General features: G+C 36.9%; 1 protein-coding gene across 1 annotated transcript in view; it reads right to left on the bottom strand.

The window, feature by feature from the left end:
• The window catches only part of LOC107040154, a 117,660-nt gene that overhangs the window by 78,583 nt on the left and 19,613 nt on the right, over positions 1 to 19,464 (bottom strand). Inside the window, 1 exon segment of the mRNA XM_015260101.1 lies at positions 11,225 to 11,269. Coding sequence (XP_015115587.1) covers positions 11,225 to 11,269 — 45 coding nt within the window.

Below are 19,464 nucleotides of genomic sequence, written 5' to 3' on the forward strand. Positions count from 1 at the left end.
TGATTGTTCATCTGAAAAAGCATGCCATCTTCACATTTATTCGATTGTTTTTTCGCTCAAATCACGATGCATCGGACCTGTCAAATCATTATTGAGGTTAAGTATACTGGGATTGAGTAATTGGAGATGAACCTGAGGTTGAGCAGTGGCCATTCAACTAAAGCCCGGCGAAGCGTTTCGCGTAATAGTCTAACGCTGGGCTGTGAGCGAGTGACGCGGCTCAACCCCGGGTACATGTGACGCGCGTGGAGTTTATCCCAAGCTGGGGCGGAGTGGCGTATTTCTAGCTGGGATACGGGTTCCGAGTCGAGCTCGAGCGGCGTGATTTCTACCCGGGAGGATCCGAGTTTAAATCCCGGTCGGGTAGAATGGTGAGATCTAACCATTTTAAAGTCTTGATCATCATCGCAATATACTCAACCGAGTCGAAGTTATGTAAAATAACAATAAAAAAACTTCATATCGGAAAGTTGAAAAAATTATCATTATGTCGATTTATGCTGGTGGGGCGCGGCGCTTACGGTTCAACCAACGGTGTCCGTAACTTTTGCGCGACCAACGGAGTGTTAAATTCGAACGGCGCGTCGCTACTACACGCCAACTCTTATAGACGCAAAGTCCAATATTTCAATGCGAAGAAGTTCCGGAATATTATTCTGTAATCGAGAATTAAATATTTCGGATTACCCCTTCTGCATTTCCCTTCATTCCTATCACTATGAAACGGTTTCCCACATCTTCCTTCACTGCCCTCTCTATGCCTCTCTCAGAAGTTACTGGACTTCTGAGATAGGTAGGTAAACCTACCTATGCCCTTACATTTTTCCTGGTTTGGACGAATTTGTAACAAGTATTTTACTGTCTAGTAACGACACAAAGTACCTTAGAGCGATTTTTTATTTTACCAATCAATGTTTTCCTCTACCAGAAAGTACTGTATGATTTAACCCAAGAATTATTTGAATGTATTGTTTAAATTTTTGATTTAATGTTACCACTCGACTGCTTTGTTCTGTCTATTTTTGAGTTTGTTCGAGTTCATTTTCAATTTAACGGCTTCTTTTACAAGAGACGGAGGATCTGGGGAATCTGGACAATTAATACGACAAAGTGTCTTTTTTACTTCTTGAAATAACCTCTGAGAACAGCCAGATTCTGGGTCGATTTCCTCTTATCAGGATTGCTCTGTGACTCTTTGAATTCTTTTCACAATGTATAGTTTCATGACATATTTATCTGTGATGTGCCGCCCCCCCCCCCAAATGTATGTTCTGAGTTGTTTTTAATTTTATGTTGTGAACCCCCATGCTATAGGAGCAACGTAGGTCTCCTCAGAAACATTACTAATAATTAAATGAATAAATAAATAAATATTTCGGATTACGGAATATGATTTCCCAATCCAGAGTATTATATACCACATTCGAGGATATTTTATTCCGTGCATTGAGGATTCACTCATATATGCTTCCAACACATCAAAAAAACACATCAAAAAGTCAGTACAGGACTAAATATTCAATAATTTAGATAACTATTATTGAGTTGCCACTGTCCTACATTAGAAAGACAAAGTCCTAAAATAACTGAAGATATGTGCTCGCATAAGGATTTCAAACATTCTACGACTATAATACCGAATATTCCCGGAATATGTAATATAAAACGAACGTTTCAATAATTAGGAGCACTTTAGTAAGATATATGCGTCTAATAAGAGATCACAATATCTATTCTTTCCAAATGCATTGCATCATTGATTCGTTACTTCCTTTATCTCCAAACCGCTCTTATGTCATTAGTGTCACTCAATTATTTTTTTATTGATTCGTTTTCCTTAATTTGATACGTTTCTTTGTATTTTCTCTTCGTGCTGATTTTATTTTAATAAACTCACTCCAACTCGGCTTTGTGACTGTTATAGCTGGGAGAAGTTGAAGAGAAGAAAATCGTAAAACGGTTGGAAAATAATTTGGGGTTAATGAACTTTTAGTTAATCAAACCTACACACGGGAAGATATATCTGGAGTGAGTATATTTTATACCGGACTTAATTATACGCATAAACCTGAATCGAGAATAAAATATACTTGATTGAAGTATATTATTCTTGATTCGAGGATAGAATAGTAGCGAACGGGCGCTTCGCGCCCGTCGCTCGGTTAATTTATACTCGGAGGGAAATTTTTGATAAAAATTATCCTATCGATCTATAAAAGTGTATCATGAGTCATCGTTTCCTCATTTCTATCCCGAAATTTAGCAAAAATTAATATATGATGATGAAATTTTATTCTACGTTAGAGAAATTTTATCCTGACCCATAATAAATTTTACCCTTCCAGTCCAATAATTTTCATGTAGATAACAACGAAAATTCTAAACCGGTTGGTAAATTTTACCCTACCGGTACAGTAATTTTTGCTCTACTCACACGATAATTTTTATTTTTATCAGTAGTAACACCCCAAGAGCTTCAAAATTATCGGGTATCTCCCGATAGCTTCCTTGCAAACAAATGATGAACGTGTCAAGTTTTGCAGGTGAAAAAATCCCGAGCACTTGCGCGAGGAATTCTTCTGCAAAACTTGGCACGATGGTTTATTTGCAGGGGAGCTTGAGGGAAATACTCGATTAATTTTGAATTTCGAGGGGTATTTGTCGGACTATTTTTCCCAATCGAATTTTGGCCAAGCAGAGTGCAGTGAACAACATCAGGAGGTGCATTGGAGAAGATCTGACCAAATTATGTTAATAGAATAACACGATTTCCATAGACTGTCAAATATAAGATTCTATCTTAAATGAACCGAAAAAATGAAGAGCTACTGCGAAATATTCAAAAGCTAGGAGGAAGTATCTGAAATAAAACTGTTGGGTAGCCTTAAATACTGCGCTCTAATTGGTCGAAATCCGATTGGGAAAAATAATCAGGATAAAAGTTCTCTAACGTAGAATAAAATTTGATCATCATATATTAATTTTTACTAAATTTTTGGATAGAAATGAGGAAACGATGCCTCATGATCCACTTTTATAGAACGATAGGATAATTTTTATCACAAATTTCTCTCCGTGTACCGAAATCGAACGCACTATTTCAACTCGAGAATAGACTCCCAGTGCCGGTCACTCAGCTCCTATCTTCATTTTTTGATGATTTATTGGAATGGAAACAAAAATTGAGGGTTCCAGACTTCTCAATATCTATACTGAGAGAAAAAATTATTCCTGCCAAGGATTGATATTCTCGTCAGAAGATATTTTTTCAGAACGAATTTTTCCAGGACAGTAATTTTCAGAGAGTCCAAGTCTATCCTCAAAAATTACAGTGATGTTGAACAATCTGNCTTGACAAAATGTTCTCCGATATCTTCCGGATTTTACAAATTGGCGATTTTCTCAGGTAAAGAAAATTGGAATAATTCCAAATGTTAATAATTATTATTGGAGTTTCTTCGAGGTCATATGCAGAAGAATATTCTTATAGATCACCATAATTCTCACGCTTGGAGCTGATTTCGGAGCACCTGGAAATGACTGGCCTGGATAAATACGTTCCAAAAAATATATTTTCTTCTACTAAGAGTATGAAAAAGATATCACCAATAACATTTTCTTGGAAGGAATAAATTTTTTTCTCAGTGTAGCTGAATAGCCAAAGTATACTATGCGACTATAATTTTTATTCAAAATCATGGTTTGCGATGCGAAAATTATCGTAATTCCTCTTAAAGTAGCTCTACCCTTCAGCCGGGTTACGCTGTACTTTTGGATATTTTCAGTTTTTTTTATCGTTATTTTATATCATTTCGACCCATTAGAGTATACTGCGATAATGATCAAGACTTTAAATGGTTAGATCGCACCATTCTACCTGGCCGGGATTTGAACTCGGAACCTTTCGCATGGAGGCAACGAACTTACCCACTGCGCCAAGCCGCACCAGAGCAGTTTTCAGTTTTTAAATTTTTCAACTAAATGGCATGGAAAAAATTTAAAAGAATTCATATCCAGTCAGTATTATCTAAATTAAATTTCGCAAAATATTGATATTTTTTCAAACATTTCCCTCTTATAAATAAATAATGAAACTCGTTTGCAAAACGGTGAATTTTTTTATGAGGTGTCAAAAAATTCTCGATTTTTTCAGATCTAATGAAAAAAAATTCAGATTTTAATCTTTGATTACAATGGAAATGTTGATTTTCACATAAGACACTAGGTTAAATCCTGATTTTTTAACATTGTTTCTTTGAAAAACCAAAACGATAATTAAATTGAGAAAAAAATTAGAATTCCGAATCTAATCGAGTTTTCTGCTATTTTTATCGACTGAGAGGTGGTTTAGCTATTTGCATAAAACATGTGGCACAGGATGAAAAAATGAGATTTGCTTCGCAAATTTGCTATTTTACACAGAAAAATTATGGGATTTGACTTTATTTGATAGAATCCATGCATCTTTACATAACTCTATTCTGGTTAGATGGTGAGTAAAATCGTCTCAGTGATTGTTTGATTATCAGGATGAAACGTTCAGACTTTGCGTTTTTCCTTCTAAATAATAATAATGTCCACACTCCACGTAAGTCATTGAATGTAGTATGGAAAAATAAATTCAATAAATTTAAAACTCTGCACCCAATGCAGAGAAATGAAAAATTCATCGCTACCAGGTCAAAAGTCCGGTTGCAGTCCAGACATCTATCGTTAAATTTTCACTGTGAACGAATACGATATTTTCGGAAGGAACGAAATCCAAAAATTAACTACACTTGAATGTTCACCCACGGACTTCTATTATGAAAAACCGAAGTTTTAATAATTAAACGCAATTAAGTGAGATCTATTTTCTCAATACAAGGTGGTTGTGATGCTATTTCTGGGGGAAGAGAGGTCATCGCTCTGAAGCATTCGGTTTGGTAATACTCGGATACGTCTGAGTTTGATGCGTTGGACTGTGGAATAAGAGACTTTTGAATGCCAGAAAGTTTTGGCCCATCCTCGGAAGGCATCAGAGGGGATGGAGAGGCAGGCGAGGATGAAATGGAGCAAGATCAAGAAGGTGAGGCTAGTCTGGTGAGGGAATATCGGGAGGGAGATGCTAATTTTGGCGGGTGGAGGCGTATTACATAAAGGGCGCACATCTTTCCTGGCAGTTTCCCCGAAAGCCGTTGGGTTACGCCTCGCCAGACTGATTCCACTCCCCTCTGTTACCCCACTATACTTCACTCATGATGATAAATTCACTACCAGTGCCAAATTGCAGTCGAAAATGTTGGAAATTTTCTTTTTGAAAAACTTTGGGATTATCCTGTTTCACGTCAATGTTGATGGAAGTGTTCGTAAGTCGGGGTGAATCATGAGATGTTGGAGAATTTTGATGAAATTTCTTCTGTTTGGAAAAAATTAATATCACTAATCACTAAATTAATTACTATCACTATTAAATTAATATCACTAATTAATATCACTAATCAATTTTAATTATTGAAGACATCAATTTAAATATTCAAATTTCAAACTATTTATTAATCAGTAATTTAGTTAGGAAGATTGACGATTATTTCGATGATCGAAAATTCCTCATCAAAAATTTAGTATTATAAACTTAATACAGAATTTGTGATTGTACCCATTTTTCCAAAATTTTGAAATAAGCGAAAAACAATAAATAATTAATTTTTTTGCATTATTTGTTTTAGACATATGTTAGGGGGCTACGCCCCCTGCTCCCTCCGCTCGGCAATCCCCATATGACCCCTAAGATCCTTATTCTGACCCTTGTTACCCATATTTGGATCCTCGATCTGACCATTAATTTTGTGACCCCTAATTTGACCCGTGAGCCTCAACGTGACCCTTGTAACCCCTATTTGGACCCTTATTCTACCCTTGTGACACTTAATCTGACCCCCCTGACCCATATTCAGACCCATGTGACCCTCATTCCGACCCTTGTAACCCTTATTTTGACCCTTATGACCCTTGTTCTGACCCTCGTGATCCTTATGACCCTTACACTGACCCTTATGAATCTTAATTTTGGAATCTTAATTTCGAGTACCAAATTTTTACCCCCTGAAGTCTACTTCGATTTTTATAATATCGAGAGATAATCGATCTTCAATGTATGAAAAATCTCACTCCCGCGACTTTTAAAACTCATAAGTCTCCCCTTAAGGAAATTCTCTTATGTTACTTTCATTCCATTCATTTCATGAAATTGAAAACTCTGATGATTATCTCACTGAGATCATTAAATTGTTTTTTCATAAATAAACTTCTTCTGCGGGTATTTTGAGAGATGATTACACAATTATGCGGATTTATTAAAGCATTGAGCAAAAATAGGCCCCCTTGAATCCCCGAAAAATGTACGTCAAAAAATAACTCCAACGTATAAATCCCAAGGCTATATTGAACACAAACACCCGAGAGACCGAGCATCTGGTAGTTACCAAGTATTTGAAAAATTACGATTTCTAATCATGGAACATCAAGTGTTGTAGTAACACGGTAAATTTAATTGGCGAAAACCACACAAACACACGAGGGTCCCAGCATTACCGTGCAGGGAGGGCAGTGTGAAATTTCTGGAGCACGAACTCGACGGGATTATGCCAGCTCTATTTCGAGTGACCACAATTGGTAGATTCAATTAACAATGAGGCCATTATTCTTTTGAAATTGTACTCTAAGGTAGAAAATTAAATCATGCACTTGGCTAGTGGTGGCACATTAACATGTAACAACGAGGAGAATAATTGAAAATCTGTTGTAAAATATGAGTATGAGGTGGAACATTTCTGAAGTGCTGGAATATTTGATAAACTTGGTCTGAAACTAAATAATTAATGTCATTGAAACGATACCTAGACCGAATTCATCGTGTATGAAGGTAATGGAACGAATCGCTTATTAAAAGCTATTTAACATTAACTCAAATATGAATTGGGGTTACGTTAATAAATGATACAAGAAAATCAGCTCACGAGGAAAGATATTATGGAGATATAGTACATGAATAGAATATCATAAACGTTAAGAATGTTTAACCTATCAAGTGGAGAACTCAGTTGAAAATAAAAATAAAATTGACTAAATAAATCATTCATGTTACCAATTATTTTCCTCAGTAAATTAGAAGTGTTATGGCGTACTTTTCCGGTCTCAAAAACAATAAATTAAGAGAATGTTCATAGATAATGGAGGACTTGTGACTGCAGTGGTAACAGTCGAATTTTGATCGGGCAACATCGCACGCTTCGGCTAGTAGTGGGGTTGTGACAGTAAGATGAATGTTTGTATGTGTTATACGTGTGCATATGCTCCCAGCACTGAATTATCGCCACCGACTTTACCGACCTCAATCAGCTGTTGTGTGGTGTTGCCACGTTGCTCGACTCGTAATGGCCGAAGGGCTATTTACAGGCGCAACCGTGGTGTCATTCGCTGATGTAATCAATTCTAATCCCAGTGAAATCAATGTAATCATTGTAATAACATCATTACCATATTTGTAATTTGTTACCATATTTGTAATCAGTGCAATCTTTTGTAGTTGCTCCTAGTGAGACCGTGATATTCGTTTTTGAATTTTCGAGCGCGTCATTTCTACCAATGGTAAGTCTCAGAAATCCCTGGATCAATTTTTCTTGGAACCCCAGATGTTTATGGTTCAGAATCTTGCATAGCCAATGCGTTTTGCACAGAGCATTTGTCCATAGAAAATTGATCCAAAAGAGTTAAAATTTCTTCTTATTCTGGAGAACCAACGACTGAATTATCTCTGAATTATCTGCTGGTAAGTTTCATTCTCCATCAATATTAGGTATTCAGTAAATTTATTTTGGTGATAGCACTTATGAATGCCCAAATTTTTAGATGGAGTGATGGAGATTACATTCCTCTGTTCTAATCCCCGCACCTCCTTCCTCATTTCTTTGCCGGTTCTAATAATTAATTATTCCATCGGTTCATATTAAATAAGAGCCCATTTTATTGTGATTTCAATGATTACAGATGTTTGGTAATCACAGAATGTAATCGACGGAATCATTTGTAATGATGTAATCACATTCTGTGCTCTCGGTAATCACGGGTATCACATAGGCAATGGTAATCAGTGCAATCAGTCCCGTAATCCTGGGTAATCGATTACATTTTGTAATCGTGGTGTCCCCAATTCGCCTGTGAATAGCCCCTCGGTAACGGCGGTCAAATTTTTTTAGAGAAATTCGAAAATTAATCCAAGATATCACGCCTATATGGCCCGATCCCTACTTGTTCTTGCCGGCGATAGATTCTCCATAGTCTAAAGTAAATGGCTTATGGTTTTTTTCTTCCCTAAGCGTAATGTTACAAGAAGTGATTTTCAGAAATTAATTTCTCACTAGAATGCCCCGATGGAAGGATTAAGATTGTCACTAATGTGTGACTCAAATATTAACCTGGAAAATGTTACATTTTGATTTCAAACCGACTCGTTCCTCTTTGCCAGAGCTTACATAAGGTTCTTCAGGTAACCTTCCGCTAAACCTTGTAATAACCAATGCACAGCTCCATTATGTGATTTATAATGCATTCATCATATTACATTTCGCTTCTGTGAACATCAAAAGGAAAACGAAGCCCCCGCGTTTCTCAATGCAGTAACTCGGATATGGAAATGCATCGATGTTTGATATTCCGGCAAATAATATAGTTTCTTTCATGCTCTTTTCCCCGAATATTGAGAATTCTCCATTAATGGTGACTTATAGAATTCAACAACAAAGGAAAATCATGAAATACACACAGTTAACCCGCAAGTTGTCGACATAATGAGGGAATCCCCGCTGTTTTTTAAATTTTCTTTTCACATAAAATCGTCGTGAATGAAATATCCGTAAAAAATTTTCCGTATTGATCTTCACTTTTCCTCGTCCGGGGATTGGTACTAGCCCTTCCCCAAACTCGTAAAAGAGAACATCACTACGGAAAAATGTCGTTCACGGCTAGTGTCATGGGGTTTTTTTACTCGCGTGGTTGGCCAGTCCTCGCCTTCGGCTCGGATGCCAACTCCACGTGAGTAAAAAACCCCATGGCACTCACCCTGAAATATGCTATAGAGTCCTACTTTCAACTATATGGAACACATCAACATCTTTTTTCGGTCCAGACTTACGCCAATGAATCATTAAAATCTTCTGAAAATGCGAGTCGCTAAAAATCCCCATGTTTAACCTCAACATTTCATAATTTTGCACTTTTTCGAATCGAGTTCTTGGATTATCTGACAACTATTTTGGTTCCATACCCCCATTTCCTATTCATTGAAAGTTCACAATTATCTGTGGACGTGGAATACATTTTTTTTGTTCAACTTTTTTTTTCGGTGAGGAGCTGCGACCACTTAATAGTGTTTATGTCGCGCCGTGCAATAAGTCGAGTTTATCGCACGCTGCGCTTCTCGCAGCCTGCTCAAAACTCGACTTCTGCACGACTTGACATAAAATATTATAGAGCACTCGGTAATAAATTTCGTTTTCAACGAATGTGTAGTTTACAGGCCGAGCCGAAGACGAGGTCTGTACACACATTCGTTGGAAACGAAATTTGTGCCCTTGTACTCTAATGTACTATAATAGAGTATCTGAAAGCATTTTCCAAACAATTCAACAATCGAGTAATCGATAATGTGATACATGACCCAAAATAAATTTTTATTATTTATATATCAAACCCAATGATTTATCAGTGCAAACAATAATCTGAATTATAAAAACGTCACTTTCGAATACAGAAGTCTCGGACTTCCGGAATATATTGTGGCGGGGTGATGTATACAATTTATATAGGGGAGGGTAGGGCAAAACAGACCCTTAGGACAAAACGGACCAGTGACAGAAAATTGATAATTTTTGTTTTTGGTTCCGAATGGAGCAAATTCGAAGTCATTTGTGGTTTGTGGTGATTAGCAAATCTGATCAAATTGCGGTTCAACGACACTTGTTCTCTATAAAACACCTGTGACGGTTACGATCCAAGGAACTCACTTTTCAATACATTCAGTGTTCCTGATTTGAAGGAAAGAAAAAAAATTACCTATTTTCTGCCAGTGGTCCATTTTGCCCTACCCTCCCCTCTACAAGTCGGAATTTATTCAGTCATGTAATAGTTCGTGAGTAAATACCCTCAGAGATTTCACAACCATTTACACCCAGAAAAATTATTTATTTGAATCAAATGAGTAAGTTTATTTAAATAGTACCAAATGAAGTTTTTTTCCAATTCAAAAAAATTTTTATTCGTAGTTTTGTTTATATTAAATAAATGTGTTTTTACACAGAAAGTTCATGTATTTTGTTATTGAAAAATCAGTTGAATTCGGAAGTATTCAATAGAATTGTAATTTTCAGGGCCACATGATAATGAAAATTATTAAATATATTGAAAATTCTAGATGTCATTGAAACATCACTGATAATCTAACATTGAAAACCCAATTATTCTGAATTTTCCAACTGAACGAAAGATTTCATGAACGATTTGATCTTAAATTGAATTCAAATTTGCCACATTGAGAGTTCAAGTGCAACTATTACATAATTTTCAAAAAAATTTCAACAGTCAATCTATACACTAAATAATAATTAAGAAATTACCAGAATAGAGAAATTTCCGTGTGGAATTATTGAGTGGGATATTGTACCACATTACGAGTAATCTTTTGACATTTATGGAAACATTACTCGGGGTCATGCTCATCAATATCACAAGAAAATCATCTCACGAGGGAAGATATTGTGGAGAAACTGCATATGGATAGAATATTATGAAAGTTAATGTCGAAGAAAAACGACTCCTTCATTTCTGCCAAAGCCTGCTTAAGCCTCTTCAAATAGCCTTCTCCGGTACCTCATAATAACCAATGCTCAACTCCATTCTGTGATTCATAATGCATACATGTCACGTTTCGTCTCTGTGAACATCAAAAGAGACACAAAGTCCCCGCGATAATCAATACTGCGACTGGAGAAGGAAATGCACTCATGTTTGATATTTAGTCCAAACAATATTCTTGACTTCTCTCACAATATGTAGAATTCTCCGTCAATCACATCCCATCCAATTTAAACATCATTAAACACAAAAAGCCAATGCAGTATCCTAAAGCGTTTTCCAAAAGAACCCATCAATCAAATAATCCACATCACACAACACACAAAAAAATTACCTTTTTTGGCAGATGATGCCTTAAAAGTCGGTGCAAACATATTCTCTGCAATACGAAAAACCAAAATAAATCATCTGCAAACTTCGATCATTTTCTTTGGATTGGAACGTTGCAAAAAAAAAGTCCGTTATATCAATATCCAAATGGTGTATCGGTAAAAGCTGGCAATAAAGTTACAACGGTCGAGGATTATCTCACAGAGAGAAAGAGACAGAGTGAGCAAGCAAAACTGGCCCAAACTGCTGTATGCATCACAACTGTACTGAATGTGGCACATCTGTTTCATTTAGTGGGCTATAGACGACCATTTCCAGTGAGTCAGCGTGTCGTTTATAGTTTAAACCTCTCCCCCTTCGTCCCTCCCAACTTTGAGAGACGAGCTGTTTGCCTATTGATAAAGTTTTAGATTGGTAACGAGTGAGAGAGATAGTGGCGTTGGATAGGAAAGAGGAAGTGGAGGTGAATTTTAGGTGTGTGCGTTCACCAACTTTACGAAGATAGACTCAACGCCACGGAATATCGATCTTGGAGTTTGGTAAATGAAAGGAGACAGAGGGAGTAAAGTTTTTTACGATACAGTTTAAGGAATTGGGGTTCTATGACCAATTGTTCGGGATAGTTTTGATGGCTTTCTGGGTCGGAGACTGTGGAGTGTGATGGGTCATTATGCTCTGCATGAGTCATAGAGTACACACAATTTTAATTAATGAGATCAAGAAGATTGGTTGGAATTTTGACTGGAAATGTTGATCTTAAAAAACAAAAGCATAAAGTTTTGTAAAAAAAACTGCGCCAAGGAAAAGTGCTGTTTAATTCTTACTGAAGAGTAGAAATAGTTGAAAAGTACAAAGAAATGAAGAAAAAAAGTCAGAAATGTCCAACTCAATGGCCATTGGGTGAATTTATGTGAAAGAAATATTTCTGAATCGAATAAGGATTGGAGAAAAATTCTCTATGAAATAAAAAATCTGTTAAATAAGATAGATACTCGACAGTGATTTGAAAAACTCCTACTTCTACTGATTTTTTTGCATTTTATATCATGGATATGATCCGGAGGTCGTGGAGGCGATAGTTGCTTTATGTATAGAGAGCTAACTTTTTTAGTTATTGTTGATCAAATTGATCAACTGTTAGTTGATCAAGTCTTCTACTTTCGAAATCAAGAGAATCTTCAATGGAATCGATATCTCAACCCAGAAACCCAATTACAATGCTCTTCATGTAATTATCAGCCCTGAAGATGGATATTGATTTTAGCATTTAAGACAAGGAAACAGAAGCGCGGGAGAGCCTTAGGATATACTCTAATGGGTTTCTACTCTCAATGGTTCTCGATGTTTTGAAACCTTTTAATGGAATGAGGGCGGTTGAGAGTTTTCAAAGACTTTCAACGATGTCTCGATGTTTTCTACGAGAAAATTGTCCAAACGATTGAAAGGGACTTCCGGCAAAATCTCCCTCTTCAATTTGGTCGAATTTCTAAGCGCGGATAATTATTCTTACATAATCTATAACAAGGGTAATTGTTGAACTTAGGAAGCTACCTTCCTTCGTTATTATTGATCTAAATGAATGAAGGGAATCTTCAACGAGATCAATATTTCAATCCAGTAACTTAATGTCAATACTCATCATAAAATTACCAAAATTGAAGCTGAGTATTGATTTCAAGTCTCTCAATATAAACTTCAAAGGGTTTCCATTTTCACTGCTTCTAGATTTCTTTACCACTTGCAAAGACTTTCGAACATGTATTAATAATTTTCCTCAAGCTTTTCCTAAAGCTCCAATAAAATCAATGTATCGATCAGAAATCTACTTGATCAAGCTTCTTTCTTTTCTAAACACGTCCCGAATGTCTGGAAAATTCAGAAGAATCTCCAAAGACAGCTGTACCTGAGCTCAGAGACCCAATTTCTCAATCGATCCCCATCAAATCCTCGAAATAAAACTTGATTGAGCTTTCTCCTCCCGAAACAGTTTCCAAAGGCTCAAATTGACCAAAACTAATTCTTCTACAAGTGAATCACAAAATCAGCTGTTTTGTCCATCGGATGTCGCCTCCGTAGGGCATCGAACCACCGGTGTCTAGACCAAAGGTTGCAACTTTCATCCCGTTGCCCTTCCTTTTTCAGCAATGGTGGCTTCACCATCAAGACATGCACACACAGACTAAAGAAACCTTCAGACTTTTTCCAACTTTTTTCTGTATGAAAAGAGGTCCTCTACCGTAGTAAAAGCCTATGCCCGTAGGAGAGACCAACCCCAACTGCTTCATGAATATATAAACGTGCTTGATGAGCTCTCGGAATACCTTCTTCTCACTCCCGGGCTTTGGGTTTTCGGTCCCAGGGAGATTAGACGAGCTTAGTTTCTTGCTCCTCAAGCTACCATGTCACATAGTCGCGTCATTTCACTGTCTCTCAACGTTTTAATGGTATATATGGTAGTCATCTCAGTGTTATGTTTGTACCAGAAACTGATTTTGCGGAGGGAATTATATGGTGAGATGTGAGAATAGAATTATCAAAATTCTTACTGCACGAAGAAGCTTTCTCTCGGCATTATACAACACAAGCTTTTGATCATTGAATTTATAATGAAGATGTAGAGAAACGTGAGAATGTCCGGGTCGAATTCTGTCTCTAATTCAATTACTTGTCTTCAAACTTGTTCTACCAAACACTATTAAAGTTTATCTCCTTAAAACTCGCTGTTGTCAAATCAATGTTTTTCAAGCTAAGATTTCCGGAGAAGCAACGTCCTCTTATATTATTTTTCCACCGAGTTCTAAATCACTGACGCAATTCCAATACTTGCACTTCATTTAAAGATATTTAAACTATCAAGTGGACAACTCAGTTGAAATAAAAAATAAAATGGACTAAATAAATCATTCATGTTACTAATTATTTGTCTTATCAAATTAGAAGTGTTATGACGTACTTTTCCAGTCTCAAAAACAATAATTAAAGAAAATGTTGATAAATAATGGAGGAATTGCGACTGCGGTGGTAATAGTCGCATTTTGATCGGGCAATATCGCACGCTTCGGCTAGTAGCGGGGTTGTAACAGTGAGATGAATGTCCGTGTGTGTTATACGTATCCATATGCTTCCAGCACTGAATTATCGTCACCGACTTTACCGACCTCGATCAGCTGTTGTGTGGTGTTGTCGCGTTGCTTGACTCGTAATGGCGGTCAAATTTTTTTTAGAGGAATTCGAAAATCAATCGAAGATATCACGCCGGGGATAGATTTTCCATAGTTTAAAGTAAATGGCTTCTGTTTTTTGTCAATATCTTGAGTGTCTAACCTATACAACATCTCCATCAAAGTTCACACGATCACGTTTCTTTCCTAAGTGTAATGTTACAAGAAGTGATTTTCAGAAATTGATTTCTCACTAGAATTCCCCGATGGAAGGATTAAGATTATTACTAACGTGTGGTTCAAATATGAACCTGACTATTGATTTCTGTGTTCTCTTAAGGCAAAGAAACTAGCAGGGAAAAGTTCTAATGAAGAAACAAAATTTCCAGATCAAGAATACCAGCTGAAGAATTTAGAAACCAACTTCTCAATTCGAAAACTTGACAAGATTTAGACTTCTAATGGTTATTTCTAAAACAACTAGCTTCTTTCATCATTGTTGATACAATTAATTCACGGAAAATTGATTGTCTCATTTCTTCAAAATCAGGTGCACTTCCAATAAGATGACTACCTCAGTTCAAAAACTCAATTCCAATGTTTGATCTTAATACTTGTCTGCTTATTAAAATCATTTGCCCCTATACCTGTTCTACCAGACCCCTGAATGTCTGTCTCCCCAAAACTTGTTGTCGTCACATCAATGTTTCTTCAGCAAAGGTTGATATACCTGGAATATCAAACCATCACTGTGTAGACTCCGATACCATCGGTATACCTCTTCAAGAAATCAGTGGCACGAGAAATGTTATCATCTTCCTCTTCCATCGAATTCTGCTTTAGTAACCCAATTTCAATACTTGCACTTCATCCAATTACCAACTCTATAGCAGAATATTGATTTCAACGTTCTCATAACTTATGGAATCTACATCGAAAGCCTTTCAATGAAGAAATATAATTGGCAGATCAAGAACACTGGTCGAAAAAATTGAAAAATTTGTCAATTCAAGAACTTGACAAGAATCAGAATTTCCAGGACTTATTCTTGAATGCTCTCCTACAAAACTGATAATTTCCCCTAGGGGTAGCCCCTTCTATCATTGTTGATTTAATTAATCAACTGTGAATTGACTGCCTTCTTTAAAATCAGATGCACCTCCAATAGGATCAATATTTCGACCCAGAAACCCTAGCCCAGTACTTCACCCGAATAATTTTCTCCCTAATTCAATCATTCGTCATGAACCTGTTCCACAAAATCCTATGAATGTTTGGTTTCCTAAAAGTTGCGGCCGTCACATTAATGTTTCTAGAGCAGATTGATATGTCTGGAAAAACCGACCACTCGGAGAATACTCCGACACCATCGAACTACCCTTTAAAAAATCAGTGGCAAGAAAAATCTTCTTACCTTCCTTTTTCATGGAATTCTGATTCAGGAACCGAATTTCAATACTTGCACTTTAGCTAATTACTAACATTATGACGCAATATTGATTGCAGCGTTCCCCCAAGGTAAGAGAACCAGGGCAACAGCTTTTCAGTGAAGAAACATACCTCTTGCAGATTAAGAATACCGGCCGAAACATTTGGAAATCATATTCTTAATTCAAGAACTTGACAGGATTGAGAGTTCTGGAAGCTTCGAAAAACATGATCTGGGGTCCAATTCTACAAGAGTTTTCACGGTGAGAAGTAAGATGGGAACATTTGTGTTACATTGTTCCAATAGAGGAAACACATGACAACTATCTCACTTTTCATCGTAAAAACTCTTGTGGAATCGGACCTTTGTGTGCTAATTTGGTAAAGTTTCCAAATAACTGAAATTGTTCTTGAATGCTTTCCAAAAAAACTGATGGTTTCTCCTAGGGTGCAAGCTTCTTCCATCATTGTTGATTTAATTAATCAACTGTAAATTGATTTAATCATCTTCATTTAAAATCAGGTGCATCTGCAATAAGATCAATGGCCCGACCCGGAAGCCCTATTCCAACACTTGATCCCAATACTTCTCTCCCTAATTCAATCATGTTTCCTTATCCCTGTTCCATCAAACTCTATGAATGTTTGTCTCGCCAAACGTTGCTGCCGTCACATAAATGTTTCTAGAGCAAAGATTAATATCCCTGAAGAAACAGGGCACTCTGCGTGTACCCCGACACTATCAAAACACCCCTTAAAAATATCAGTTGCACAAAAAATTATTTATCTTCCTTTTTCATCTAATTCTAACTCAGGAACCGAATTTCAATACTTGCACTTCATCAATTACTAACATTCTAACGGAATATTAATTTCAGTATTCCCCCGAGGCAAGGAAACCAGCACGAAAGTCTTTCAATGAAGAAATATAACTACAGATCAATAATACCGGCCGAAATATTTGGAAATCACATACTTAATTCAAGAACTTCACAGGATTGAGAGTTTTGAAAACTTGTGAAAAGATGATCTGTTTCTTAATTTGGTGAAGTTTCCAAATAACAGAATTTATTCATGAATGCTTTCAGAAAAACTGATGATCATTGCCCGGTGGCTTGGCGCAGTAGGTAAGTTCGTTGCCTCACGTGCAAAAGGTTCCGGGTTCAAAATCCGGCCGGGTAGAATGGTGAGATCTAACCATTTAAAGTCTTGGTCATCATCGCAGCATGTCCTAATCGGGTCGAAGCGATGTAAAATAACGATAAAAAAAAAAAAGAAAAACTGATGGTTTTCCCTAGGGTGCACTGATAAAACGGATTCGTTATTGTTAACGAATAGATTTTGGTTGGAGGTTAGGGTCTATTCGGTCCCACCAAATGTTCACACATTAATAGTTAACGAATGAATATTTGAGGAGCAAAAAAAAAATTCTAAGAGAATTAGAATTTAGAGAGAAAAAATTTCCGCTTCACCCAGCCGGGAATCGAACCCGGGTCTCCCAGATACGCGCCGGGCACTCTTACCGACTAAGCTACCGGGAACCACAGAAATTCACTCTCAAATTCACCTCAAACCTCAGCCTTGTTTGACTTGACTTTCGCCATTCAAGTGAACCATTCGTTCACTATTAACGAATATTCATTTGGTCATATTCAACTCTACCATTCGGTAATAGTTAACGAATCTCGTTAGGAATAAATGAATCATTCTATCAGTGTGCAAGCTTCTTTCATCATTGTTGATCTAATTAATCAACTGTAAATTGATTTAATCATCTCACTTTAAAATCAGATGCACCTCCAATAGGATCAATGGTTCGACCCAGAAACCGTATTCCAGTAATTCGCTCCCTAATTCAATCATTTTTCCTTATCCTCAGTCCAACAAATCCTATGAATGTTTGCCTCCCCAAAACTTGCTGCCGTCACATCAATGTTTCCTGAGCAAAGATTCCTGAAGAAACAGACCACGCTGTATGTACCCCGACACTATCAAAGCACCCCTTAAAAATATCAGTTGCACAAAAACTTATTTACCTTCCTTTTTCATCTAATTCTAACTCAGGAACCGAATTTCAATACTTGCACTTCATCAATTACTAATATTGTAATGGAATATTAATTTTCCGCATTCCCCCGAGGCAAGGAAACCAGCACGAAAATCATTCACTGAAGAAACATAACTACAGATCGAGAATACTGACCGAAACATTTGGAAATGACATTCTTAATTCAAGAATTTGACAGGATTCAGAGTTCTGACAGCTTCGAAAAAGATGAACTGTTTCCTAATTTGATCAGGTTTCCAAATAACAGGAATTATTCATGAATGCTTTCCAAAAAAACTGATGGTTTCTCCTACGGTGCAAGCTTCTGTCATTATTGTTGATCTAATTAATCAACTGTAAATTAATTTAATCATCTTCCTTTAAAATCCGATGCATCTCCAATTAGGATCAATGGTTCGACCCAGAAACCTTATTTCAATGATTCTCTCCCTAATTCAATCATTTTTCCTTATCCCTGTTTCACCGAATTCTATGAATGTTTGTCTCCCCAAAACTTGCTGCCGTCACATCAATGTTTCTAGAGCAAAGATTAATATCCCTGAAAAAACAGACCGCCTCTGTGTATTCCCCCACACCATGAAAACACCCCTTAAAAAATCAGTGGCACGCTTCAGAAGAGAAAGCTTCTTATCTTGTTTTTCCATCGAATTCTCATTTTCATTTCCCTTTTTTTCGTCATGTTTATGGTCCTTCTTTTTTCAATGCTCTTGTTGCTTTTGCAACGGCTTGTTGAGTACCCATTAGCCGGCTCGTTCGCACATGCGACTTGCTTGTATATTGTACACTGAGAGAAAAATGCTTCTTGGCACAGCTTTATCGTGAGACCTCAAGTCGTTTCTCTTGGAACTATTAAGGTTTTATACTCTCCGGGGTATATGGTCATCGATATTTTGATTCAAGGGCGATGATAATGGAGCACCACTGATAAAGCACTTTTTTTTCGACAGCGAAGGATTTTCTCATTACTTTTTACGAGCTTTGGCGGCGAAATAGAAAGCTCGTGATGTTTCCGTTTCCTTTTGCGGTAATTAAATCTTTTTTCATCAGTTCTTAAGATATCTCGCCGATAGTGCATGGAAAATGAGTTGCTTGTGGAAGACAGAAGACGCTATTCCCGAAACTCGAGGTGTTCCCAGAAAGGAGAGCGGATGAATAAGACGTGCCTATTTCAAGGGATTTGGAATCGTCGAAAAATAATTAGCCGATGGAAAATTCGGAATTCTCAATCCTCATTGAGAAGTAAACAGCGGAAGACGGACGGCTTTATAATTAACCTCTGTCACGGTTGAAAATTCATCTATTAATACACCAACTAAAATGCCCCACATTTCAACGCATTCACAGTTTGAAACTTCCGGTCGAGCCTCAACAATGCACAACCGTAATTTCTAGTAATACGATATGATATTACGCAATGACAATATTGCCGAATAACACAGGTATAGTGGTCGTAAATGTAAAGTCGAAGAAGCGAAAATAACTTTTAAAAAACGGACTAATTGGATGAAAACGAAATGATAGGACAAATGAAGAAACGGGATGATTAAATCCTCTTGCTTAATTTTCTCTACCAGATGCCGTAAAAAC

This window comes from Diachasma alloeum, unplaced genomic scaffold (assembly GCF_001412515.2).
Source record: "Diachasma alloeum isolate Michigan unplaced genomic scaffold, Dall2.0 Dall_scaffold_00323, whole genome shotgun sequence".
NCBI classification, from domain to species: domain Eukaryota; kingdom Metazoa; phylum Arthropoda; class Insecta; order Hymenoptera; family Braconidae; genus Diachasma; species Diachasma alloeum.